This window comes from Nuphar pumila, chromosome 5, assembly GCF_984573655.1.
Source record: "Nuphar pumila chromosome 5, dmNupPumi1.hap1.1, whole genome shotgun sequence".
In the NCBI taxonomy this organism is placed as follows: Eukaryota; Viridiplantae; Streptophyta; class Magnoliopsida; order Nymphaeales; family Nymphaeaceae; genus Nuphar; species Nuphar pumila.
The window spans coordinates 138,495,499-138,523,272 of NC_143253.1; the positions used below are offsets into that span (position 1 = coordinate 138,495,499).

Genomic DNA, 27,774 nt, shown 5'->3' on the forward strand with positions numbered 1-27,774 from the left:
ATTTATTTCAGAAAACCCTGGTTTCAAGGCCAGTCTTGTTATCAGGGGCATTTTGATCATTTTGACCTAAATTTCGAAATTCGAAACTTTAATTCTCCAAATTTTCATGCATATAATCATATTTCATCATATTGTGTTTGATTTATTTAATTTGATTTTCAAATTTCCAAATTTTATAAAAATTCTTTTAGAAAACCCTGATTTCAAGGTCATTAGAGGCATTTTGGTCATTTTAACCCCAATTTCGAATTTCCAAGTTTATTTTTGAATTTATTACTTATTTCTCATGTTTATATCAGAGGGGGTATGAATTTGGGTGTATATATGAATAATATCCGATAATTTCCAATATTTTCGGATAAATTCAGAAAAACCTATATTTCTGTGCTAACATGTTTTCTAGTTTTGCAGGAACATTCAAGAAGAAGTTTTTTATTTTTTTTTATTTCAATTCAATGTAACATCAAATTATAATAATTTGGAATAAGAGTTACTTTTCAACTTAGAATAGGATTGCATTGCATATAGTTTGATTTCTGAAAAATTCGATATCTGATGTATGCTGCATATGCACATTTTTCAAAATCACTATGGTTGACACGAATGACACGTGCACAAGCTCTTATGAAGTTCACGAATTTGGTGGGATTCATATTTATGGCCATAGTCAGAATACAAAGAAAACGAAGATTTATGATCTTCGTATTAGCCACATTCAACCTACACTCTTAGGCTAACTTCAAAAATGCACTGCATTTCTCAAGATTTCAAAAGATTTTCCCAATTCCTCAATGAAATATCTTTCAAATTCATATTCATTCATTCATATCATTAAAATTGTATTATTTTCAAATTCATTTTTCAATCCCAAAAAAATGATTTTCTCAGAGTTCCCATTTTTTTGAGAATTCATTTTTCATTTCAAAAATCATTTTCAATGAACTTCCTGATTTTCTCAAAATTCTCCAATCTATTTTCTCAGAAAAGCAATCCAAATCTCAAAATCGATTTTCCCAAAGTCCAAGTTTTTCGGAGAATTCATTTCCCAATTCAATTTCTGATTTCCAATGAAATTCAATGATTTTCCCAGGAATTCCATTTTCAAGTACTTTTTCAATCATTTTCCAAGAACATCTTCAAGTTTCCAAAGCAAACATCATATTTCTCAAACTTTCATCTTTTCAAAAATCCATAGCACATGCCTGATTCTTTGCATTTTAGGAAAATAGAGTATAATTTAGATAATTTAACTTAGTCAAAATACACAATTGATCCTTGGTTCAATTACCCCTGATAAAGGCGTCAGAAACGCTTGAACCTCGTACCGACAGGCGGATCCCATTCCACGAAATTTTTCCGCAAATTTTCAAAACAGAGGCGAGTAATTTTCAAAACCAATTTTCAAAACTTTGGTTGAGTTTGACTCGTAGAATCGTTTCTCTCACTCTCGCAGAGGGAGGAAAATTTTTTTTGTGATGATAACAGGTCTGACTGATAAGGATCTAGGGTTACCTAGCTAGGGATAAAATGGTAAAAATGGGGTGAAATGATACCTAAAATGGAATGGACCTAGGGGTTAGACTCCTACACTGTGTAACAAGGTTGACATCTGTAAAAGGGGGTGTCCAGAAATAAACCTGGAAAATTTGAGTTGTTTACAAACTCATACCCCCTCCCCTAAATATGGCTCTGCCTTTAGTTGCTACTGATGTTCAGTGACAATGACCTCTGTTAGGTATGTCGTAACGACAATTGCAAGATTATTTGCAATGAAAGGGTAAAATCATTATAAATGTTCAGAAATTCACCACAAATGAACTTTTGGCACTTTTGTTTATCTTTCATAATACTTTGTAGGTACTAAAGAAACAATATCTAAATCAAAGGTTCAACCTAGGGAATACATTCAATCAATCTGTGGCTTATTATCCTGACCTTGCTCTTCTTTTTTGATTTTAGGTGAGGGACGATTGTATCAAGAGAGAGATTTCACCACCCTCAACCTGATATATCAGAATTTAATTTCAGCTGAAACAATCTCACTACCACACTGCGACATCGGTGACAACTATCCTCTATCTTTGTAGTTGGGAAAGCAACTCTTTGTGCTTAACGATATCACATGGATCCAGAAGTACCGCTTGCCCTCTCACTTTAAGCCCACAAGATAATTATTATGCACACATTATTATTAATTCTCTTGACATACATTCTTAAATGATAATTAATCAATTACATTTTCAATAGCCTCTAAAGGACACGTGCACATATGATTTCATTTAACTCATCATAAGGTTCTCAGCCACCCATTTTGGGCACTTAGCACATATCGGTCCAATTGATCGTGCACAAGGTCAGGAGTCACTCATCCAAGCGAACATTGATAATGCATGAAATGCATATCAAAATTTTCTTGATATACACATTTTTCATGTGAGAAATTTGTTTTGCATTACTTCCTATGTAGCTTTCAATGTTTCTTGCTTCTTTTAATGTTTCTTAAATGCTTCATGTTTTCTGCAATTGGACATTTTTGGAACACTTGGTTTCTCGCTTCACATTTGACGTATAGCTTCTCTCACCAGCTTCTTACACTGGTCTGGCTAATCGGAAATCATTTTAACATGTATGGTAAGGAGAACATGAGAAGGGAAATTCATGTGCAGCTCTACATGTTCCAACGGTGAAGAAAAGGTATCTTCAAAGTTACCGGTTCAATTTGTACAGTAGAGGGTAGGGAGGATAATAATTTTCAAATGCGCTATATTTCTTCCCCGAGAAGGCAGACAAGGATGGAGTTGACATCGTTGGCATGTGTTTGAGATTATTTTGTCTTTAGAGGGGCGAGAATTGCATCTTGTCTAGCTGGGATGTCATTTTGACACAGGAATCCTTATTAAACAACGAACAAACTAACGAGAATGGATCAGGTCCAAGGTGCCCTTTTATTTTCAGGATGAACGAATACAAGGAGTCTCCATCCCCTTCTTCTAATTGATCCTCGAAATATAATTTTGAGCGCCCATTTCTAGGGCTGAACATAATGTCTGAGCGACGGAATGCCTGTGCTTAATTCTCAAAAAAGAAAAGAAAAAAAGAGAGGGAATACCTGTGCTTAGTCCTTGCCACCCAACGTGTTGTTGGCTCATAAAGGTGAAGTTTCTTGGCATGCAAAGTGTTAAGACGCATTGAGTGATTATAAATGCGTTACAATTGATGATAAGTAATTTATAGGACAGAAGGTTTCCTTTCTTGGTTGACAACGTAGGGGGATAGTAGAAACATGGGTTTGTGAATGAAAGCCAACTGGTGAAAACGTTTTCTTTGAGAGAAAAAGGAACTTTTAGTTAACCTTGCTAGCAGTGGTAAATAAATGCTCTAATAATACCTAGCAAAAGTAGTCTCGGTCGGTCTCAGAGAGCTGAGGGGGGGGGGGGGGGGGGGGGGGCTGAAGGACCGTACTCTACCGTCCAACCCCAACGCATCGTGGACGGGCCAGGATCATATGAAAGACCGGGTGAGGATTGGCATATACGTATATCAAAAAATAGGATGGGCCAATGTAAGAAGGATGACGCGGCAATGATTGTCGACGCCAGTTTTACTTTATGCTCAAGACTTGGTGGCTCGACACTCATGTCCATATCAGCATTAGACTTTCCTTGCACCTCTATTTTTTTCATCCATTGGCGGTGTTTGATGGGAGGGTTTTCCGACTATCCAAAAAAATTAAACCTAAAATTTGTCCGACTTGTAGCGACATGTAATTTAAAAATAGTAATGGTTTGGACCAAATTCCAGTTTGTTTAATTGGATTTGGTAAGCAAAGTAACATCCGAGTGATAATCAAACTGGAATTCGATTGCAGCATTCTCACATCCGAGTCTAATCTTAAGTCCGATAAGATGCATTAGATTATATACCGATGCACATGATCATGTTTCGATAAATTTTTTAGCCACCACCCGAAAGCCTCATATGGGTATGAATAGTAGTAAAGATTTTAGGCTTCAAGAATGATATGAGAGAGGATGCCGCTCATGCTATGAAACTTGTACATCAATTTTATACACATTTACACCCACACACACACACACACACACACACACACACAAGGAAACAACCTTAAAAAAAACTTAAAAAAAAAAAACTCTTCTCAAACAGCATATAATAATAAAGTTTTTCTTTTTAAGATCTTACCAAGTATACTGGTAGGGGTCTATATAATAATAAAGTTCTTCTTTTTAAGGTCTTAGCAAGTGCACTGGGTCTGCCTAACACCAGCTTGATTATCGAAAAAAAAAATCTACCAAGACTGAAACGAGCCAAAGGATTCCCCCAAACAAAATAAAGAAAAAATACAAGTCGTGCAAATGGAAAAGGAAAGTCAAAACGTCTCAAATAAACAAACAAAATGAGGGATTGAGGTGGTTCGTTCCTTGTGGTTGGACTGATGCTACACGGAGAAGATTGTTTCGGAGTGGCCAAGACGTTGTGGCGTCAGATGCTTTTAAAGAAACGGCGAGGGTGATTTTAGTCAGCTCACGGACGATTTGATATTAACCAGTTAAATAATATTGTTTATAATAATAAATCTTTATCAGAGTGGTTAATTTCCTAATGAATTTCTTTCTAAATAGGATACAGAAGGGGAGAGGCTACCATTAAAGATTTGGTGAAGTGGGAATAATTTAAGAGGGGGGGCGGGGGTGGGACGCCACCAGCAGTCCGGAGACTAACTGAGCCAGGGTTTGGGGCGCCGGGAAAGGTCGTGGGTGGCGGAATTACAACAGGTCAACCCCGGCGATTATCAGCATCGGCTTCGGGTGCCTGTCAGCAAAGGAGTGCCAGCAGCAACATCAGCAGTGATGGGTGATTTCGTGGATGATATTGGCCGTGATTGGTGATTTGGGGAAATTGGTTTGCAGTGCCTGACCGGTGAATCGGCGGATACATCAGCAAAAAGCAAAAGGAAATGGTGAGAGCACGGGGCAGCGACAGGCGCAGCAGGGGCTTGGGCTTGTTTCTTGGTTGAAGGGAGGGAGCCGACCTGGGAAGGAGTTTGAAAGACCGAATCCTTCCGCTTCCTTTTCCTCATTTTGAGATTCGACAGTTGTTGTACGGGTGGGTGCATAATCATATCCGGGAAGAATGATCTTTGGTAATGAAGCAGCTAGAGAACAAGGGTTTTGTTTATGTTTTCCTCTCAGGAGAGGTGCATAGATGGGGTAAGTTATGGAGGACGACCCTGTTTTTACCTTGATCTCGATGTTGATGATGAGAATGAGGATGATGTTTTTTTGTTTTCCCCATTTTCTAGCAGGTTAGGTGTTTCTTTTCTGCTTCATTTGCCATAGTAGGGGTGCTGCCGCTCCCACTAGTAGACGACGAAGACTTCAGGTCTAGGGGGTTTTACTCGATAACCACTAGTGTCATCGTAGCAGCATCATCTGAAGAATAGAAAGTCAGCCTTAGTTAGGAGGAGGAAGAAGACAAAGACGACGGGTGTGTGGGTGTGTGGGGGGGCTTGAACAAAAGTTTTATTTACTACCTTTACTGGTGATGATGGTGGTTGTAGCAGCAGCAGCATTAGAAGCAGAGATACACCAAGTAAACCGTCTGAATCGACGTCTCATACTGGTATCCGCACCGGCGAGGAGTAGAAACACAGATTTGATAGGCAGGTAGATAGATCGATTGATTGTAATAACCCTGATACTAAGCAGTCATATGGCGAATCACTACGGCCGCCATCAGAAAAAACAACGATTCGCAGTGGTTAAGCGGCCTTGCTACCTTCTCCTCTTGTACTGCCTCCTATGCATCTGTCTTGTCGCAGATGCACAACCACCACCACCACCACCACCATCGCCAGATCCCCCTCTTAGTTCGCCTTCGGAGCTTGCGGCTCTCTTCAACCTCAGGTCTTCCTTAGGTATAAGAAGCAGGGATTGGCCTAGAAAAGTCGAACCCTGTACCCGATGGGCAGGCGTCCGTTGCCAAGACGGCGTCGTAGTTGGTCTCAACATCTCCGGTTTCAAGAGAACCAGGATAGGGAAATTGAACCCTCAGTTCTCCGCTGATGCACTCTTGAACCTCACCTCCCTTTCTTCTTTCAATGCTTCCCTTTTTCTGCTCCCAGGATCCATCCCGGATTGGTTCGGTCGTCTGGATCACCTTTCCCTCTTGGATCTCCACTTCTCTTCCATCAATGGTTCCATCCCTCCCTCGCTCACTTCCCTTTCCAGTCTCACCATCCTGGATCTTTCTCACAACTCTCTCACCGGATCCATCCCATACTCCTTCTCCTCCAATCTCTCGCTCCTCAACCTATCTGATAACCTTCTCGAGGGCCCCCTCCCTCCTGCTCTGGGCACTCTGCGCAACCTTCGTTTCCTGTTCCTCTCCAATAACGCCCTCGCCGGTTCTATCCCTCCTCAGCTTGGAGACCTCTCGTCCTTGACCCTACTAGATCTCCGGTTCAACTCCCTCTCAGGACCCATACCCGTGGAGTTGGGAAGCCTGAAGAATTTGCAGGAATTGCTACTCTCTAATAATTCCTTATCGGGCGGGCTCCCATCTGAGATTCCAAACCTCCCCCATCTTCAGACTCTTGTCTTGAACAGCAACAATCTCTCTGGTGCTCTCCCCGACACAGTTGGACGCCCAAACTTCCAGCTCCGACTGTTTGATGTCTCTGACAACAATCTTACTGGAAATCTTTCAGAAAGCAGCCTGTTTTCAGGGTCGTGGAATCCGAGTTCTGCAGCTGTCCTCAATCTGTCCCACAATCTCTTCTATGGGACTTTGTCTCCACAGATTGGTTCGGTCCTCATGCGCTTGAATTCGTTCGATCTATCGTACAACTATTTCCAGGCTAGTATCCCTGATGGTCTCAATGCTAGTGCAAACAATGCTTCCTTCAAGATGAATTGCCTCCAGGACCTGCCCGACCAGAGAACAGTTGATGAATGCTCTTCATTCTACAAAGGAAGGGGCTTACTCTTTGTGGGGTTTGATCGCTCAAATACCAGCCAACAAGGGAGTTCAAGACAGAAGAACAAACACTGGAAAGCCATATTAGGTGGAGCTTTTGGTGCGCTGGGACTTCTTCTCCTTGTTGTGTTGGTCTGTGTTCAATGTATACTTAGACTTGAAAGGAAAAATGATGCAAACAATGGCCAACGTCATTTCCATCATAGAGGGAGCAACAGGAACACTGCAGCTGTAGTGTCACCAGGAGGTGTTCCACCTCCTGTTGGGATCTCTGTTAATATTTCGAGTTTGGGAGAAGTCTTCTCCTATGAGCAACTGCTTCATGCTACAGCAGATTTCAGTAGTTCAAATCTTATTAAGAATGGGCACTCTGGAGATCTTTACCATGGTAATTTGGTTGGTGGGATCCCTATTGTGGTAAAGAGGATTGATTTGAACACTGTCAGCAGGGAAGCATATATGGTAGAACTAGATGTATTCGACAAGGCTTCACACACAAGATTGGTTCCACTTCTAGGGCACTGTTTGGAGAATGAGAATGAGAAGCTCCTTGTCTACAAGTATATGCCAAATGGGGATCTTTCTCATGCTCTGCACAGGAAGGCTACTAGTGTCCAAGACAGCTTACAGTCACTGGATTGGATAACAAGGTTGAAAATAGCCACTGGAGCAGCTGAGGCTTTATCATATCTGCACCATGAATTTACACCACCTCTAGTTCACAGGTCTCTCTCTCATACATGGATATACTGAAAGACAATATTTTGTTCCCCTGCACTAATCCTGGCATTGCTAATGTTGTTTTTAATGTTCTCTCTACATTAGTTTTATCTGTAAATGTGACCGTACTGAATAAGCCATGCTAACCCCCATCTGCATGGTCCAATATGCTTGCAAAGTAGATGAGATTGCATTGATTGGTATCATGTGCACATCTGCACCAGTGTGTGTGTCCTCTGCATAGAAGCTGTGGGAATAGGCTGCATCTTGTCCATCAGACCTGATAGATGTATTCAATATAGTTTTTTGATAGGAAACAATACCTTGGATCATGTTTTTTAATGTTTCATGAAATTTTGGTACATTGCATGCCAATGGTCTTCGAAGATCTTAAAACACCAGCATGCAGGTCATGGATACATGATCCAAATCTTGTTTTCTACTAAGAAATGTATGTAGATCATATCTATAGGTCTTGATTGACAAAAAACTCAAAAACTGTGAAAAATTATGTTTTTTACTTGGTAGGCATAGGTGCACCAGGAGCACCCTTTATATATATAGGGAAAATATATGGTGGTTTTGTACCATGATACTTTATGGTGGTACACACTCTTGTTTGCATAGATCTACCCACCAAATGGTAAATCTAACCATAAAGATGCATTTAACATGATTTATTTAGTATATTAGAAGGTTTTATCATGTTTAGTATACCATAAGATTCCAATTTTGAGATGATGAAAATCAATAGCTCATAATTCATGAAAATAAGGGTAGTTTAAAAATAGTATTTAACATCATATTTGAATCAACTTTAACACATGAAAATAATAAATAGAATATGCTAAGCATGATCCAATGGTTAGATTTTGCTGTTGGAGCTCAGATCTATGTAACTCAAGTGTATTCCACCGTAAGCTATGGTGGTACAGTACCACCATAGAAGCACCCATATATATATATATATATATGTATGATGGGGTGCTCTGAGTGTCAATGAGTCAAAACTAGTAGGTGTGAGTTGTTTTGACTCAATCACATATTGTAATGTGTTAAAAAATGGTCAATTTGATAAGGATCAGCCCTTGGATCGCGTTTTCCTTACAAAAAATAAATATATTTGTTTAACCAAAATTTTTACGGCCATTGATTTTTTGATTTGCTGAAAAAACCTATACACAATCAGAATCTGGTGATCCAATGGTTAGTCCTCATTAAACAAAACATGTAGATCACATCTATGGTGTTGGATTTAGTCGAAACAACTTGCGCCTGAGTTTTGATTCATTGGCACTGAACGCATGTGCGTACCGGAGATTTATATATATATATATATATATATATATATATATATATATATATATATATATATATCGAGAGAGAGAGAGAGTACAGGGTGGTTCTGAGCCGCAATACCTTGTGGTGGTATAAGCTTTTGTTTGGGTGGACCGTACAGCCGCAATACCCTGTGCATGGTTCATGATCCATGTTAGGAAGTTGTCATTGTATATGATATGCCATATAATTCAATTTCTTGGTGAAAAATCAAAGGCTCACAATTCATGAAGATAAGGATGGCTTATAAATGATAAAAAAAATATCATATCGGAGTCAACTTGAATTCACGAAAATGGTAAAGAGAACATACTAAACATGAACCAAAGTTTAGTCTTTACTTTTGGTGATCAGATCCACATAAATCAAGTGTGTACCACAATAAATGCACCCACTCACGCACAGCACATATTCCTGTTAATATGCTCGTGTCAACCTTCAACACTTTTTCTTGGTGCACCGATATTGAATCAATCTAACACTTCAATCTTTGGAAGGCCATAACTTACATCACTATATCTTAAGTAGAATGTCTTCTCCCATTTCTGTACCAAGGGTAGATAATAAACCCATGGGAGAAGACATTCTACTTAAGATATAGTGATGTAAGTCATGGCCTTCCAAAGATTGAAGTGTTAGATTGATTCAATATCGGTTATATATATATATATATATAGGTTAAGTAGTCAAAAATGCTAGTTGGTGCCTAGGTGCCAGCCCCTTAAAAGGCCTAGACGGGGGCAGTTATCTTAGTCGGGACCAAAAAAAAAAATATACAACAAACAACAACAACTACGCCTTCATCCCAAAACAATTGGGGTCAGCGATATGAACCAAAAAAGAAATTCATTTTGGGTCTTCCACATGAATCCTTTTCCTCCAATCATTTCTATCCAACGCCATGTCCTCAGTGAGGTTCAAAGCATTCATATCCTTTCCTATCATCTCCATCCAAGTCTTCCTAGGCCTACCCCGACCTCTTTTAACTAATATATTTTCCCATTTCTCCAACCTTCTAACTGGAGCATCATTAGGCCTTCGCCGAATATGTCCAAACCACCGTAAACGATTCTCTCGCATCTTATTTTCAATGGGTGCAACACCTACCTTCTTACGTATCTCTTCGTTCCGAATCTTATCTTTTATTGTATTTCCACACATCCATCTAAGCATCCGCATCTCAGCTACACTCATTTTTTGAATATGATGTCTCTTGGCAGCCCAACATTCCGTACCATATAGTAAAGCGGGTCTAATAGTCGTCCTATAAAACTTTCCCTTCAACCGCAATGGCATTCTACGATCGCACAACACTCCAGTAGCACTTTTCCATTTCATCCACCCAACCTTTATCCTATGATTTACATCTCCATCAATTTCTCCATACTTTTGAATGATAGATCCCAAATATTTGAAATAATCATTCACCGGTATATCTTGCTCACCAAGCTTCACTACACTCCCATCACTACTTCGTTGCTTACTAAACCGACATTCCATATATTCAGTTTTACTCTTACTCAACTTAAAACCTCTAGCTTCCAATGTCTGTCTCCATAATTCTAACTTAGCATTAACCCCAGCTCTAGACTCATCAATCAAAACAATATCATCAGCAAACAACATACACCACGGTACATTTTCTTGAATTGATCTCGTAAGCTCATCCATCACTATCGCAAATAGGAAAGGGCTTAAAGCAGATCCTTGATGTAACCCAACCGTTATCGGAAAATTGGTTGTCACCCCTCCACAAGTGCGGACATTGGTTACTACTCCTTCATACATATCTTTAATTATACTAATGTACTTGAGAGAAACACCTTTCTTCATCATTGTCCACCAGAGAACGTCCCTAGGTACTCTATCGTATGCCTTCTCTAAATCAATAAAAACCAAATGCAAATCTTTGTTCCTCTCTCTATAACTTTCAATAAGTTGTCTAAGAAGATGTATAGCTTCCATAGTTGATCTTCCAGGCATAAAACCAAATTGATTCTCCGATATCATGACAACCTTCCTCAACCTAGACTCAATCACCCTCTCCCAAAGTTTCATAGTATGACTCATGAGTTTTATACCACGATAGTTTGTGCAATCTTGTATATCACCCTTATTCTTATATAAAGGCACCAAAGTACTCTTCCTCCACTCATTAGGCATCTTATTTGTACGCTAAATCAAGTTAAAAAGATTTGTCAACCATTCTAAACCTTTCTCTCCCAAGCATTTCCAAGCCTCGATAGGTATACCATCTGGGCCAACTGCCCTTCTTGATTTCATTTTCTTCAAAGCCTCTGCAATTTCTTTCTTTTGAATCTTGCGCATGAAGTCACGATTTATCTCATGAAAAGGAATGGAGAAGTCTCCAAGATCTTGAGCATGACTATCATTAAATAGCTTATCAAAATAATCTTTCCATCTCTCCTTAATCTCCTCATCTTTGACTAAAACCCTTTGCGTTTCATCTTTGATACATCTAACCATACCCAAATCCTTCGATTTCCTATCTCTCATCTTTGCAAGCCTATAAATATCCTTCTCGCCTTCTTTGGTATCCAACTTGTCATAAACCTCCTTATATACCTTAGCCCTCGCGTTTCGAACAACTTTTTTAGCTTCCTTCTTTGCTATCATATACTTCTCCAAATTCTCATTATCACGACTCTTACTTAGATTTCTATAACACTCTCTTTTAACCTTAATAGCTAATTTGACATCCTCGTTCCACCATGATGTATCCTTACCTAGTGGTGCACCGCCTTTAGACTCACCCAATACCTCCTTAGCTACTTTTCTCATACCACCCGCTATCTTATTCCACATTGATTCTGAATCCTCCTCGAGACACCAATCAACTTCCTTAACTACCTGCTCTACAAACATTCCTTGTTTAGCTCCTTTCAGTGCCCACCACTTAATTCTAGGATCTATCCTATGTCTATCCCTTTTGCGGCATTGTCTAATTCTAAGATCTAAAATTAAGACTCTATGTTGTGTAGCTACACTTTCTCCTGGTATAACCTTACAATCGATGCAACAACCCCTATCTCTCTTTCTAAGTAGGAAAAAATCTATCTGACTCGTATTAACCCCACTTTTAAATGTTACTAGGTGAGACTCCCTCTTCCTAAACCAAGTGTTTGCTAAGATCATATCATAGGACAAACAAAAATCTAAAATCCTTTCTCCACTTTCATTTCTTTTTCCTATACCATAGCCTCCATGGATATTCTCAAATCCATCCCTACTAATGCCTACATGTCCATTAAGGTCACCGCCGATGAAAAGCTTTTCTCCATAAGATGTCTCTTGTACTACTCCATCTAAATCTTCCCAAAATTGATGCTTAATGGAATCATCTAAACCTACTTGAGGTGCATAAACACTAATAATATTAATAATATCCGTACCTAATACTAATTTAATAAGTAAAATTCTATCACCAAAAAAAAAAATATATAATTAAAAAATTATAATAAGTTCTTAAGTATAATAGAAAATACATGTTCAACACAATTATGAAGCTAAACAACCGAAACTTAAAAAAAAGTTCATGAACAAATCTAAACAATTAAAACATAATTACATTTGTAGCATTCAATTGCATCTAAACAAGTATTTGTTTAGATGCGTCACCTAGAGACACAAAAAATTAAAATTATTTAAAAGAAAAATATAAAAGAAAAACATGAAAATAAGAAAAATACTGAAAATATTTCAAAATACGCAATCAAAATATGATTATATTGTTTTAAATATTATAAAAGCAAATGTAAAATACCAACTTCGGTGTCTCCCCTTCTCCAACCTAGGTACTTGCATGGGCACCTAGACACTCCTAGGTGGACTTGCTCCTAGCTAGCCTAGGCGGGAGCCTCAGAGGAATTTTAACTACATAGCTCGTGGTTAAGGAACCCCCTAGTAAAAAAATGTAATATTTTTAGTTTTTCAATTTTTTTGCACATCTGACCCTCCATATGTATATATATTGTATCATTCCTCTCCGTCTATGTCATAGGGACTCGGCCAACTGGGTGTCGCACCTGCATCGACGCGACGCGGGTGCGGCACCCGGTGCGGTCAACCTGACCCTGGGTGCGTTGACCGCACCCAGGGTCATTTATGTCCAACTTTTGGACTTTATATATATATATATATATATATATATATATATATATATATATATATATATATATATATATATATATATATATATTTTTTTTTTGCCGCACCCAAGTTTTTTGAAAGTGCCGCACCCGCACCCATGTGACATAGCTCTCCGTTCTCATGCTCATATAATGTAGTTCTGGTAGTCATTGAAAAGGTATATATAATTCTATGGTGTAAGATAGAGTCAAAACAATTTGCACCTATGAGTTTCTAGGACATTGCACATGCAGTTGACTAGAAAATGCACACACACACACACACACACACACACACACACACCACCACCACCACCACCACCACCACCACCACCACATTTTATTCTAGATTTTGGTGTCTAGAAATTGAGAGAAAACAGGAATATGCTGTAATACTTATTTATTGTGATGGAATTTTGCTAAATACATATGGATTGTTCTAGCTAGCACATGCACCGTTTAGATGAGTAAGATCAAAGGCTGAGGCTGACATAACTGTATTGTCTTATGTTTGTTGTTTCGTCTGATATCGTCATCTCTCTCTGACCAAGTAAACTAGGAGTTTCTATATCATTTTTTGTTTTTTGGGAGAAACTTCTCTGTCATTTATTGATTATAAGATTGGTTCTATTCACCTTCTCTATCAGAAATCTTGTTAGTGGTCTATTCGTTGTTCTCATCTTTCATTGTCCAAAGGTTGAAGAGCTTTCTGTACTCTATGTCGCCTACTCCGTTCTTTTGTGAATATTTTGCATGATTCCATATCTCTGTTTACCTTAGTTTGAGAAGTACATAATGCCAATATTTTGGCTAGCCATTCAGGTACTTAATTTGTTTCTCTGATTGCAGAAATGTTCAAGCAAGTAGTATTCTTTTGGATGACAAATTTGAAGTACGGCTGGGAAGCTTAAGCGAGGTGTGCACTCAGGAAGGTGATGGTCACCAAAGTGTCATATCCAGATTATTGCGGTTTTCAATGTAAGTATTTCACTCTTTAGGGTTTATTTGGTCTTTTTATAGTTTCTCTTGAGATTTCTTCTTATGAAATAATGCAAAGTTTTTTTTAATCTATTTTTTTGCCTTCCAAATCCTAATCTCATGCCTTTTCATTCCTCTTTATCCCAATCCTATAGTCTTTCTAGTTGTCCTTTTACCTTTTTAATTAGGTTAAATTTACCAGCCGTTGATCTCAAAACATCTCTCTCTCTCTCTCTCACACACACACACAGGGGCAATTTGTAATTAACCTGGTTCATGGGTCTCGATCTTACCCTTGAAAATGTTATACTTGAAGCTAAAAACTGTTACATATACTGCACCTACATCGTGCTCAACTTATGAACCTACATCATGTTCAACTTGCCGTTGCATTTTTGCATGCATGCATGCGCTTTAGCACATATGCTGCATTTATATTTTAATTTTCCCTCACCAAGTTTCCCAGAAGCAGTGTGGATTATATGCCATATCCACCAAGCATGGCAAGGGAAGGACAACTATCCTAAACACCTTGATGTAAATGACGGTTAATAGGACATTTCCTTGCAAATTAATGCAGATTGCTCTAGGAAAGAACCGTTTTGATAGTAAATTGAAAGCAAATGTCACCATTGAAATGGAAAAGCCTTTTTGGAACGTAAATCATGCTCTGACATGCTCCTAATAAAATGAGAGTTGCTTCTATAAATTATCTACTTACAAGCAGCAACAAAAACTTTGTTATATAAAATATGGGTGCATTATGTGCAACTGTTGGTTGCTGTGAATTATTAGAAAAGGGGAAGTCAACTATAATGAACCACCTATGTCACATAGGTGCGGGCGCGGCTGCAGCTGCAGCGATGCGGCACTTTAAAAAAACTTGGGTGCAGGGGTGCGGGAGAGTATATATATATAATATAATTTTTAAGTTTTTAACAGTAACACTAATGAAATAAAAAGCAATTATCATAATATCATCAAATCAATTCATCATCATGCATGCAATAAATCAAATTAACAATTTACAATTCTATACTCCATAAAAACTAACACCACAATTAAATCAACCTAAATATTTTATAGAAACAATCTAACAAGTAAAGTAGAAAAAAAGTAAATTATACAGTATACTAATAAAAGAAGCAAACAATGCATAATTACATACCAAAAGTATATTCTACATAATGTATATGACGATGAGGTAATGGATCCTAATAATTTTCTGCTTCATCATCAAATGCAACATAAGAAGGAAGACTAGGCTTAGATAAGTCCATGTTTGTAATGTTGAAATCATGCTCTCCCTCTAAGTCACACTCTTCTGGGTTTATATCCCAAAATTTGGATGACCATTGTCTGCATTACAAATCCAATTTGAAAATGTTAAATAAAAGTATATTTAAATGAAAAAACTAAGAAATAGTCAAATAACTAAGAAAGCAATTAGTACCTGTATTCATCATTGGTTTGCGAAAGTAGTTGAAGATTAGAATGAACATATACTAAATCATCTGCATGCTTGCTGGTGAGTTTGTTTTTCTTCATGTTGTGGATTTGAGAATATGTGCTACAATTTCTTTCATAATAGGCTAAACTAGCAGGCTGAGATAACAATCTTAATGCAAGACGTTGGAGAAGAGGTGTTTCTGATCCAAATGTTGATCACCATGTGATCGGATCTATATTCTTCTCCTCTCTCTTTATTAATGTCTGTCCATATAATCTCGAAGATGAAAATTTTTCAAACTCTTGTGTGACTTGATTTAAAATATGTGATTTTGGATAAAGTCTTGTTATACACATATTTCTATACCTTGATAGCTCTGGGTCTAAATTTGGAGGGACACGACCAATAACACCTTCCTGCCACCTATGTCATACAGACTCTTCTAACAGGGCACTGCACCCGCACCTAGGCAGGTGCGACACTTGGACACAACTTCCTTTGTGTTAGGTGAAGTCAACCACACCGAGGTCCATTTCTATCCAAAAGTAGATTCATTTAACCCTAATCAAGTCCATTTTTATCTATATTATATATATAAATACATAAATGCACATAAATACACAGTGTTAACTTAAAACTGTTAAAAATTATTATATATATATATATATATATATATATATATATATATATATATATATATATATATATATATATATATATATATACTCCCCGCAACCTCGCACCCAAGTTTTTTTAAAGTGCCGCATCCGCATCCGCATCCGTACCCGCACCGACTCCTATGTGACATACCCTGCCACTTTTTTGCATAATATTTTGGATTGAGAGAATGTGCCATACAATGCAAATGAATATTGCTCTTATCCTATCTTCTGATTAATATAATTAAAAAATTCTGAATTATTTAATGCAGGATTTTTTCCCTTATACTTGAAAATTGCAACTTGTTTTTTTTTTTCAATTATGTTATCTTATGTTTCATAAACTTTGTGAAGCATGAGCTCATTCTTATCAACTTCTCTCAACATTTTCTAGGTTGTGTAAACTGAAGGAAGTATACGATTCCATCCCCAAAGTCATCATCAACAATGAATTTTTTAATTTCTTGAGCCTTGACAACATTATCAATATGATAGAATGTCCAATTCTCATCCGTCACCGTGTTCACCAGCATATGCTCAATGGGGTTGCAGATGCTCTTGAGGGTCAGATTTATGCTCTGTGCTACACAGGGAGTCTAAAAAATATGAGGATACTCACTCTCCAAACTCAATGCTGCACTTTTACAAACTGGAGCGTTGTCTGTGATGATTTGCACTACTTTCTGATCACTTCTTTTATTACTTCTATAAACAACCCCTTCAAATACTCATCATTTTTATATTGCCTAGATGCATCAACTGCTTTCAAGAATACTGGGCCACTAAGCGAAGAAGTAATGAAATTAATTAGTGGACGCTTTTGAATATCTGTCCACCCATCAGAAACAATAGAAACTTCATTTTGTTCCCATGAATATTTCTTATCTCTAGCAATCTCTCAATATTTGCCCTCTCTTCTGCAAGAAGTGTGGTTCGTAGTTTTTCTGAGCTTGGAGGTACATAGTCACTCAAGTTACAATTTGCAAGTGAAGTAACTAAATCCTTCCAATAAGGATTTCTAGCTGCATTAAATGAAAGTGAACTAGAATAAAAATACCTCCCTACTTTTCTATCCATCTCCTCTCTTCCATATGTATTGAATGATGCATGAATTGTTTATCTTCTTCTACCTCTTACATCCACTTTTCTTTTCTTTTTGGCATCTTCTTGGTGGCTTAAAAAGGGTACATTAATTGCACAAGAATCACTCATTGTCTTCCGCTTTTCATATTCATCTTGTATTTTCTTGTATTGTCTTTGCATTACATCATCAACTCTTTTGCATCCTGAAATGCCATGTCCTGGTATCTTCAACAAATGAGCCTTAACTCTTGTGTAAGACTCAACAAAATCTCTTTCACAAAGCTTGCATGAAAATCTTTTGTTTTCACCACCTCTTCCATTTTTTGCAAGCTTATCCACATGTGCTCATAGTGCCCCCATCATCACATATTGCAGCTAACGAACTTGAATCAACACTCCCACTATCACTACCAACAATACTAGCCACAAAACTTACATATGGGGATGCAGATGGGGCAAGTCTTTTCTTTTTATCCATCATTTTTGTCCTGAAAATAAAAAAATATTATATTAAAATCAATTATGCACACAATCAAGATTGATAATATTGAGTGCAAGGCCAATAACATATACAATAAGTTCTAAAAAATATAGTAGTAGTACGTAAAATTGTGTTTTAGCAATAATAAAAATATGACAAACCCTTGCATTAATAAGGGCAAGGGATATAACATCGTAAATTTGACCACGACATCTGATCTAATTTGGCACTTATCTATAGAAGAAATCTTTGGTCAGGTCAACACTGGATAAAAGCTTCTTGTACCTGAACAAAATACAAACAATTCTCAAAAGAAAGACCAAAAATTTAAAGATCCAGTGAAGCAATATATGCTGGCAGCTTACAACAACAACAACAACAACAACTACGCCTTCATCCCAAAACAATTGGGGTCGGCGATATGAACGAAAAAAGAAAATCATTTTGGGTCTTCCACATGAATCCTTCTCCTCCAATCATTTCTATCATATGCTGGCAGCTTAAAATCACCAAAACGACATTCTAGAAAAATTATAAAGCATTGACTTTGATGAACTGCACAAAAATTGCAAACCCAGAATATAAAAACTTGCGTAAAAGCGATAAAGGGGCTTTTTAGATAACAAACATGAAAGCTGGGGTTAGGGAGACCCCTAAAAATTGTATAAAAGCGTAGGCCGACCATATGCTTCATGATAGGGACTACGCTTTTCTTTTCTTTTTTTTTCGGCAGACAAAGTTGGGGTGGGTTCGAACTTGCAACGTCCCAACATAAGGTGAAGTGCACTAACTGCTCCTCCCAAACAAACGGAGGCCCCGTTGGTGATAGGGACTATGCTTTTGTTAACCGAAAAATGCAATGATGTAGATAATTATGCTGCTATTGACGACAGTGGGTAGGGCTAGTAAACTAGCCGAACGAACCAAACAGGGCATGTTCGGGCTCAACTTGTTTACTAGTGGATTGAGCTCATAACTCGTCCACTGATTTTAGTATGATTTCCAGAATTTTTGTGTGTGAGAAAGAGGACTCTAAACCAGAGTTACCGGAAGCGCCTAGCTAAAAGGGGAAGCGCGCTTCCCCGAAGCGCGCTTCGGAAGCGCGAAACGTCGCGCTTCCGAAGCGTGGGGGGAAGCGTCCCCCTTTTTTGGGAAGCGCGTTTCCCTTTAATGGGGGACGCGTTTCCCTTTAATGGGGGACGCGCTTCCCTTTAATGGGAAGCGCGCTTCCCATCACGCTTCCCCCACGCTTCCCCCTCGCTTCCCCCACGCTTCCCCCTCGCTTCCCCTGTTTTTTTCAATTTTTTTGTATTTTTTATTTTTTATTTTTATTTTTTTCGCTTCCCCCTCGCTTCCGAGACGCTTCCTAGGTCGCTTCCGAGACGCTTCCTAGGTTGCTTCCGAGACACTTCCCGAATCGCTCCTAAGTGGTCCCACGCTTCCCCGCTTCCTAAAATTTTGAAAGTGCCTCGCTTCCCGCTCCCGCTTCCCGTATCGCTTCCCGCTCCCGCTTCCTCAACTGGCAACCATGCTCTAAACCTGATTGGAGAAATCGACGAGGCACGAAAAAATTTGAGAAACAGAGGTACTACCGAGGGTTTAGCCGAGATTGAGAGAGAGAGAGGTACACAGAGGTGAAAGAGATTGAGAGGGAGAGAGATACACAGAGAGAGAGAGAGAGAGAGAGAGAGAGAGAGAGAGAGAGAGAGAGAGAGAGAGAGAGAGAGAGATGTAATGAAGTATGCGGAAGAATTCAAGAATGTCAAAGCATTCACAATGTCCAACACGGACAAATGAAACAAGCACAAGAGAGAAAATCCACCAAGGGATATACGAAGGGCCTTATAATAAGGCTACACACATAAAAGAATATTTCTTTTATTGAAGATGAGCTCTCTAAGAGCCATACATAATACAAGGGGGGTTCCCCCTATTTATAAGAGAAGGGAGACCAAAGGGGGCTCCCAATAGAGTCGTTGGGAGCCCCCAACGACTCCATTGTGGGGCCCCTTTTCGGTATCCCAAAATACATTTAAAAAACAAAAAAAAACAAAAAATAAAAAACAGCAAAATAAAAGAAATAAAACAAGTACCTCTATTGGGTACTTGTGAAAAGACCATAATACCCCTATCGGGTATTATGGTAAATACATCTATATTTATATATATAGATGTATTATTACATATTATTACATATGTCTTAACACCCCTCCTCAAACTTTACGGGGAAATGACCGAAAGTTTGCCAAGAAGGAACAAGAAGCGAGGAGCAGGGAGGGCTTTGGTAAAGAAATCTGCAAGTTGATATTCTGAAGTGACATATGGCAGTGTAACTGTCCCACGAAGATATTCATCACGTACATAGTGACAGTCCATTTCAATATGCTTAGTCCTCTCATGAAAGGTGTGGTTGCTGGCAATGTAGATGGCACTTTTGTTGTCGCAACAAAGCTTCGAAGCACCGGTAATTTCGACTCCCATATCTTGAAGAAGACTTCGAAGCCACACAAGCTCCATTATAGTAGTTGCCATAGCCCTGTATTCTGCTTCAGTAGAAGACAATGAGACTTTCTGCTGTTTCTTGCATCTCCAAGCAATTAGAGAATCTCCTAGGAAAACACAAAAGCCAGTAGTTGAGATTCGATCATTTGGGTTTCCTCCCCAGTCAGCATCAGTATAAGCCAGTAAGTCTAAGGAAGAGAGTGAGGATAGGAATAGCCCTTTAGTCAAAGTATTTTTGATGTATCGAATGATCCGGAGCACAACACTCATATGCACAGATGTAGGAGCATGCTGAAATTGGCTTGCAGAGTGCACAACATGAGCAATATCCGGCCTGGTGATAGTCAGATAGGTGAGGGAGCCAATGAGTTGCCTGTAGGGCGTAGGATCATCCAGCAGAACTCCATCCTCCAGTCGAAGTTTAGCATTGATAACCTCGGGAGTCTCCACCTTTTTGTCATCTGAAATCCCAGATTTGGAACATATGTCTGCAACAAGCTTCATCTGTGACAATATATACCCTCGAGGAGAGTATGCTACTTCTATACCAAGAAAGTACCTGAGAAAACCCAGATCAGACATATCAAAATTATGTTTTAACATATTTTTAACATTAAGAATACCACTTTCATCATTGCCAGTGATGATCATATCATCAACATAAAGCAGAAGGATGATGATACTATTACCTGCACGTTTAACAAAAAGAGCAGTGTTAGTATAACATGAACGGAATCCCAATTTTAACATGATAGCACTAAATCTATCATACCAAGCCTTAGGGGCTTGTTTAAGACCATATAAAGCTTTTAATAACCGAAGAGTTTGACTTTGGTTAACATTAATTCCCGGCGGAGGGTCCATATATACTTTTTCATTCAACTGACCATTAAGAAAGGCATTTTTAACATCTAATTGAAATATAGGTCATTTCTTAGATGATTCTACCGCTATTAGAGTTCTAACGCTTGTCATGCGAGCCACGGGGGCAAAAGTCTTCTCATAATCGATGCCATATTCTTGTGAATATCCCTTAGCAACTAATTTAGCTTTATAACGTTCTAGGGAACCATCACTTTTTGTTTTGACTTTGTAGACCCATCAACATCCTATAGCTTTTTTATTTGGAGGAAGGTGAACTATTTCCCAAGTTTTAGCCTTATTTAAAGCATCTAGTTCAACTTTCATTGCTTCAACCCAATGAGGAATATTTTTTGCTTGATTATAGTGGGAAGGTTCATAGTAAGAATGCAAGGCAATTAGACAAGCTCTATATTTAGGTGAGAGAGTTTCATATGAGACAAACCTATTAGGTGGAATTGATTCTCTAGAAGAACGCCTAAGGGAGGTTTCTTCTAGGGGTTCATTAAGCTGCAAGAATTTTTCTAAAGCACTAATAGGTTGTGCTTCCTCACGCCGAGTGTATACTTGGAGATTGTCACCATTAGTTGGTGATACACCATTATCATGAGTATTTTCTAAAAATTCTGGATGACTCAAAAGGTCATCATTTGAGTCTTCTAAAAGATCATTGATAAACATATAATCAATTTCATTTGGTTTTTCCAAAATTTCAAATCCATTTTCATCTTCTAAAAAGGTCACATCTTTGGAGACAAATAATTTATTGTTCTTGTAGTCAAAGCATCTATAGCCCTTTTGATTTTCACCATATCCTAAAAATACGCATTCTATTTCTTTAGGTGACAATTTATCTCTTTTATGTAAAAGAACAAAGCATTTACACCCAAAAATACGAAGACGATTGTAGTCGGGTGTCATATTGAAAAGTTTTTCATAAGGAGAGATATTGTTCAATTTTGAAGATGGCATCCTATTGATTAAATAGGTGGAGGTCAACACGGCTTCGGCCCAAAAACTTTTAGGAATATTTTTAGAAATGAGTAAGGATCTAGTGGTTTCTAAAATATGTCTATGTTTTCTTTCCGCTAGACCGTTTTGTTGAGGAGTTCTTGGGCAAGATTTTTGATGACAAATGCCATGTTTTAGATATGATTGAAAATCATTTGATAAGTACTCTCCACCCGAATCGGATCTAAGAATGAATATTTGACTTTGAAATTGATTTTGAACTTTTGCATGAAATTCTTTAAAGAAGTTAAAAACTTCCGATTTAAAGTTAAGAAAATAAATCCATACATATCTAGTATAATCATCAATAAAAGTAACATAATACGAATAACCACCTTTGGATAGAACCGGAGATGGTCCTCATACATCGGAATGCACCAATTCAAAAGGTCTTGTTGTCACAAAGGTTCTAATAGGAAAAGGAGTAGACTTTATTTTTCCAAAAATGCAATCTTTGCAATTGATATCTTTTTCTTTACAAAACTTGTTTCCAAAAGAAAAAAGATACATTTTAGAGTAACTTGGATGTCCAAGCCTTTTATGCCAAGTTTCAATATTTTTGTCTTGGACATAAGTACAAAATGAGGTATTTGGAAGTATTAAGTTATCCATAAAATAAAGGTCTCCCTTCCTATGGCCTTGCCCAATCCGCTTCCCGGACCGGAGATCCTGCACAAAGCACCCTTGGGATGAGAAAGATATTTCACATCCATGGTCGGCTATTTGAGAAACGGAAAAGAGGTTAAGATTTAATTTAGGAACTATTCTAACTTTTGGAACAACAAAATTTTGAACATTTTTAGAATCAAGAGTTCCAATACCATTTATTTTGAGAAAAGTTCCATCGGCTGTAGAAACACAAGATATTTTTGAATTGGTGTGCACATTGGTTAATGCATTTTCATGAGGAGTCATGTGAAAAGAGGCTCCGGAATCTAAAATCCAAGAGTACGTACCGGGAGGTGATGATGAGGCAATGGCGGCACCGGAGGTGGAAGAAGTAGCCTTTAGAATTTGTTGGAGAGCCAAGGAGATTTGTCCAAGAGTATCTTTGAGATCCCCGTTCTTGCCGTCATCTTCTTTGGTGGATGATTCTTCAACGGAAGTCACCTTTGGCTTGAATGCCCCATTTAGCTTTGGGCAAACGGGTTTAATATGTCCCGACTCATAACAATGATGACATATAATCATTTTTCTTCCACCACTCCCTTGCTTACCAAAATGAGGTGGTTTGTATGTTTTAACATGATTGCCGGGTTTAGATACGGCAAGAACTTCCTCTATGCTTTTACCCATGCTATGTCTAGTCTCTTCTTGAGTAATCTCGGCAATAGGCTCTTCTAAGGGAGGAAACGTAGATCTATGGAGAAGTGAGGATCTAACTTGTTTAAATTCGGGACGAAGCCCAAATAAAAATTGAAACAATCTATCTTGTTCCATTTGTTTTTGTCTTAGTACCACATCCTCCATAGCCACCCATTTAGGCTCTAAACATCCCACAAAGGATTTAGAGCACTATAATAATCTTGTATGCTCATGTCACCTTGTTTTGTGGTTCTTACTTTTTCTTGCAAAAAATAAGCTCTTGCAAGATCCTTTTGGGTAAACATACCCTTCATAAAAAACCAAGCTTCATTTGCCCGGCGGAATTTTGCAATATTTGCACATACCTTGAGTTCGACATTATTCATAAACCATGCTAGGATTTTTGCATGGTTGCTCTCCCAATCTTCCATTTTGGTGATTATAATCTTCAATGGCCTTGAGACGAGCATCGCCTTCAAGTGCTTTCTCTTGATCTCCTTCCATCTTTGTGAGCTTAAGTTGGGGTTCCGGAACGGTTCCCATTACATAACCCCAAAGCTTCTTGCCTTTGAGATTATTCTCCATTGCGGATGCCCACATCATGTAATTTTTCTCATTGAGTTTGAATGATAGATTGATCTTGACTTTCATTGCTACAAAATGAAGATGTGAGAAAGAAAAGAAGTAGAGAGAGACACGATTTTACCTTAGAAGATCGTATGGCTTTGATACCATGTAATGAAGTATGCGGAAGAATTCAAGAATGCCAAAGCATTCACAATGTCCAACACAGACAAATGAAACAAGCACAAGAGAGAAAATCCACCAAGGGATATACGAAGGGCCTTATAATAAGGCTACACAAATAAAAGAATGTTTCTTTTATTGAAGAGGAGCTCTCTAAGAGCCATACATAATACAAGGGGGGTTCCCCCTATTTATAAGAGAAGGGAGACCAAAGGGGGCTCCCAATAGAGTCGTTGGGAGCCCCCAACGGTCACAATTGTGACCGTTGGGGCCCCGACGACTCCATTGTGGGGCCCCTTTTCGGTATCCCAAAATACATTTAAAAAAAAAACAAAAAATAAAAAACAGCAAAATAAAAGAAATAAAACAAGTACCCCTATTGGGTACTTGTGAAAAGACCATAATACCCCTATCGGGTATTATGGTAAATACATCTATATTTATATATATAGATGTATTATTACATATTATTACATATGTCTTAACAAGAGAGAGAGAGAGAGAGAGAGAGAGAGAGAGAGAGAGAGAGAGAGAGAGAGAGAGAGAGAGACTTGCTGGAATCTTCACGCCGGAATCGTTGTTGGGTTGGAGACGAAGAGGCGGCGTCGCGTCGGGGTCTGGAGGAGGGGCAAAATGTTTTTGCCCTAATCCCCCTCCCAGCCCATTTCATCGAGCGATTTTTTTTTTCAAGTCCAAAAATTGGACATTTATGACCCTAGGTGCGTTGACTGCACCCAGGGTCGGTTTGACCGCACCGGGTGCCGCACCCGCACGCGCACCCGTGTCGCGTTGTGTCGACGCGGGTGCGGCACCCGGCTGGCCGAATCCCTGTGACATAGTGAACTACGATATGTGAAGATATTGATAGTATGAAAAGAACTACAGCAATTAGTATATGAGCTCCTGAATTCTTTTTATGAGAACATCGGCACTCCATTGTTTATAACTTTCCAAGAATGTCATTTAATTGGCTTATTGCCATATTCACACAGATGTGAGGGCTATATCTCAAGTAAGAAACACTTTCATCTTAAGAACTCCGTTGGCTAACGTCAAGATACATTGCACAAATGGTAATGACATTGTACAAATGTAGCAGGTATTTTTACGATATCTCCATAGAGGTGACAGCACCCTCATACCTACGCCTAGATACTTGTGTTCTGATGGGATTTTCCTTTCCTAGTTGTGTATGAAATCTATTCTAGATATAAAATAATTTTTTTGCAATTTTTTCTTGTGTCATTTACTGATATCTTATGTACCCCTTTGACATGAGAAACAATGTCCTCTATGCATGAGTCTATTGCAGGCCTCCACAAATTTCCCCTGATTTATGGGCATTCTTGAATGTGAGCCTCATGATGCATGACAATTTAGCAGGAAATAGAATAAAACATGCGAATATTTAGTTAAATGCAACTGAATGTTTCTAGTCTGCCACTATGACTGCCTTCTTCTCAGTAGTTTCCAAGAAATGCTAATGATCTAATTTCATTTGTTTTATTCGTTTTGAAAGGGGATAAAAGGGATTTCTTATCGACTGTCTTGTGTATTTGGCATTCATGCAACTTGTGTCTCTTGAGAGATCCAAGCATACAGCTGTTTTTCTGCTTGACATCAGTGCATATCTTGATCTGCTAATGCTCTTACTTGGTTTGCTGATGATGTGCAGGGCTTCAGAGCAAAGCACTTCTGGTATGATGCACTCTATATGTCAATGGCAGGCTTGTTATTTTACTACATTATATAGACTGTAGAGGCTTTGCATGGGGATCTTGCATTATTTCTGATCAACGTCTTTTCCTGGGGGGTTTATGATCAAAGTCTTTTACTGGGGGTTGGAAGTTGAAAGATGGGGAACTTCTGGGCATGAATAGGATAGCTCCGTGGCAGTTGCCCTTGTTTTAACTTCTGCTTTTGGTCTTCTTTTTGTTGCATTCTTGCATTTAAATGCTTGAAATTGAGATTCTGATGATGTTCGTTATTCTGTTTCAACATGATCAGGTTCACCCTCAGCAACTTGTGCATTTGATGTTTATTGCTTTGGCAAGGTGCTGCTTGAATTGGTCACTGGTAAGCTTGGGATCAGCGGTTCTAATGGTACAAGCACGAGCGAGTGGCTGGACTGGGCGTTGCCTCACATCAACATAAATGAAAAAGAACTGGTGACAAATATTGTTGATCCTAACCTTATTGTAGATGAAGATCTGTTGGAGGAGGTGTGGGCGATGGCAATTGTGGCTAGGTCATGTTTAAATCCCAAGCCTGCAAAACGGCCACTCATGAGATACATCCTCAAAGCATTGGAGAATCCCCTAAAAGTTGTTAGAGAGGAGAATGCTAATGCCAGTGCATCCGCAAGGCTACGGACGACATCGTCCAGGGGCTCTTGGAATGCAGCTCTATTTGGCAGTTGGAGGCAGAGCTCCTCAGAGACCGTAGCCGTTACTGGCGTCCCTAGAGAGGGAAATAATAGCATGAAACAACCTGGAACAGCAGGCTCACAGGGAAGTGTTCAAGGAGATGTGTCATCTCATAAGAGGCTTTCCAAAGAGATTTTTCCAGAGCCAACTTCTATGCATGACATGGAGAGACTGGAGGTTTAAGGTTGTGATTCTTTGACAATAAATATTTGCAGGCTCCCCATTCGAGTGCCTGCTTGATATGCTGCTTATTTTCATTCTAATTTTATTTTGTTAAACTATCATTTACCCTCCGGTCAAGTTGTCGAAAATGTGTAAAAAAGGTAAAAAGGTAAAAAGGTTGTGAGATGCAGAGATGGATTCTAGATCGATGCCGTTTACTTGCCTTCAAAAAACATTCATTCTTTTCTGTTACCATTTGCCTTGCATTTGTTAAAATATTTAAGGGCCACTAACCCCTGGCCTTTGTTTGTGATCGCCATACAGGTGGCTAAGTCCACGTTATGTAAAGAAGATGTTGGACAGTGATGGAAAGCGATCGGTCATGGGTTTGTGTCATTTGTAGTATAGATTTAACTCTTTTGTAGAAACGGAATATTTGGATTTAATTTCTTCCGTTTCTGTGTAATTGACTATGTAAATGTCAAGGTTTTATGGTTTTCTTCGATTGGGGTTGCAACTTCTTATTTTTCAGTTTTTCCTTTGCCCTCTTGTGGGTGCCTCTCTCTCTCTCTCACACACACACACACACACACACACACACACACACACACACACACCAGCCGTTCAGCCCTAGATGCAAGCCTAAGAGATATCCGGTTAACCATCACATTCGTTTATGGACTTAGATTTAAGGTGTGTGAAAATAATCATATAAGGTTATGATCATGTCAAACATGTTTTCCCAACAAAACGTGGTCTTCCGCCAGCATTCAGAAAAAATGATCATCCGACCCTGTTGTTTGTAGAGTCTATTACTTTATTCTTTAAAATGTTTAATAAACAGAGATCCACAAACTATGTTCTAGGCAAGCATGCACAATTGCTAAAGAAACATCCGAAAGAAGCA

The 27,774-nt window shown here is 38.6% G+C and overlaps 1 protein-coding gene across 4 annotated transcripts; it reads left to right on the top strand.

Moving 5' to 3' along the window:
* Window positions 1-4,669: 4,669 nt before the first annotated feature.
* Window positions 4,670-27,384, top strand: LOC149838992 (putative LRR receptor-like serine/threonine-protein kinase At2g16250). Of its 4 annotated transcripts, none has more exons than XM_090006923.1 (5): window positions 4,670-7,721; window positions 14,052-14,180; window positions 25,955-25,977; window positions 26,287-26,889; window positions 27,192-27,384. In XM_090006923.1, the coding sequence occupies exons 1-4, from the start codon at window positions 5,731-5,733 to the stop codon at window positions 26,886-26,888; spliced, it is 2,745 nt and encodes a 914-aa protein (XP_089863049.1). In that variant the 5' UTR covers window positions 4,670-5,730; the 3' UTR covers window position 26,889; window positions 27,192-27,384. The 4 variants fall into 4 exon arrangements, with proteins under 4 accessions (XP_089863049.1, XP_089863046.1, XP_089863047.1 ...); XM_090006921.1 differs by having other exon boundaries at window positions 4,723-5,228; window positions 5,321-7,721; window positions 26,287-27,384; XM_090006922.1 differs by having other exon boundaries at window positions 4,723-5,228; window positions 5,324-7,721; window positions 26,287-27,384.
* The last annotated feature ends 390 nt before the right edge of the window (window positions 27,385-27,774 follow it).

What these genes read in the sequence shown, in the direction of transcription:
- LOC149838992 (XM_090006920.1), top strand. Translation starts at nt 5,731, where the DNA reads ATGGCGAATCACTACGGCCGCCATCAGAAAAAACAACGATTCGCAGTG. An exon ending in ACACCACCTCTAGTTCACAG is followed by an intron (nt 7,722 to 14,051) that starts GTCTCTCTCTCA and finishes CTCTGATTGCAG; the next exon opens with AAATGTTCAAGCAAGTAGTA. An exon ending in TTCAGAGCAAAGCACTTCTG is followed by an intron (nt 25,978 to 26,286) that starts GTATGATGCACT and finishes CAACATGATCAG; the next exon opens with GTTCACCCTCAGCAACTTGT.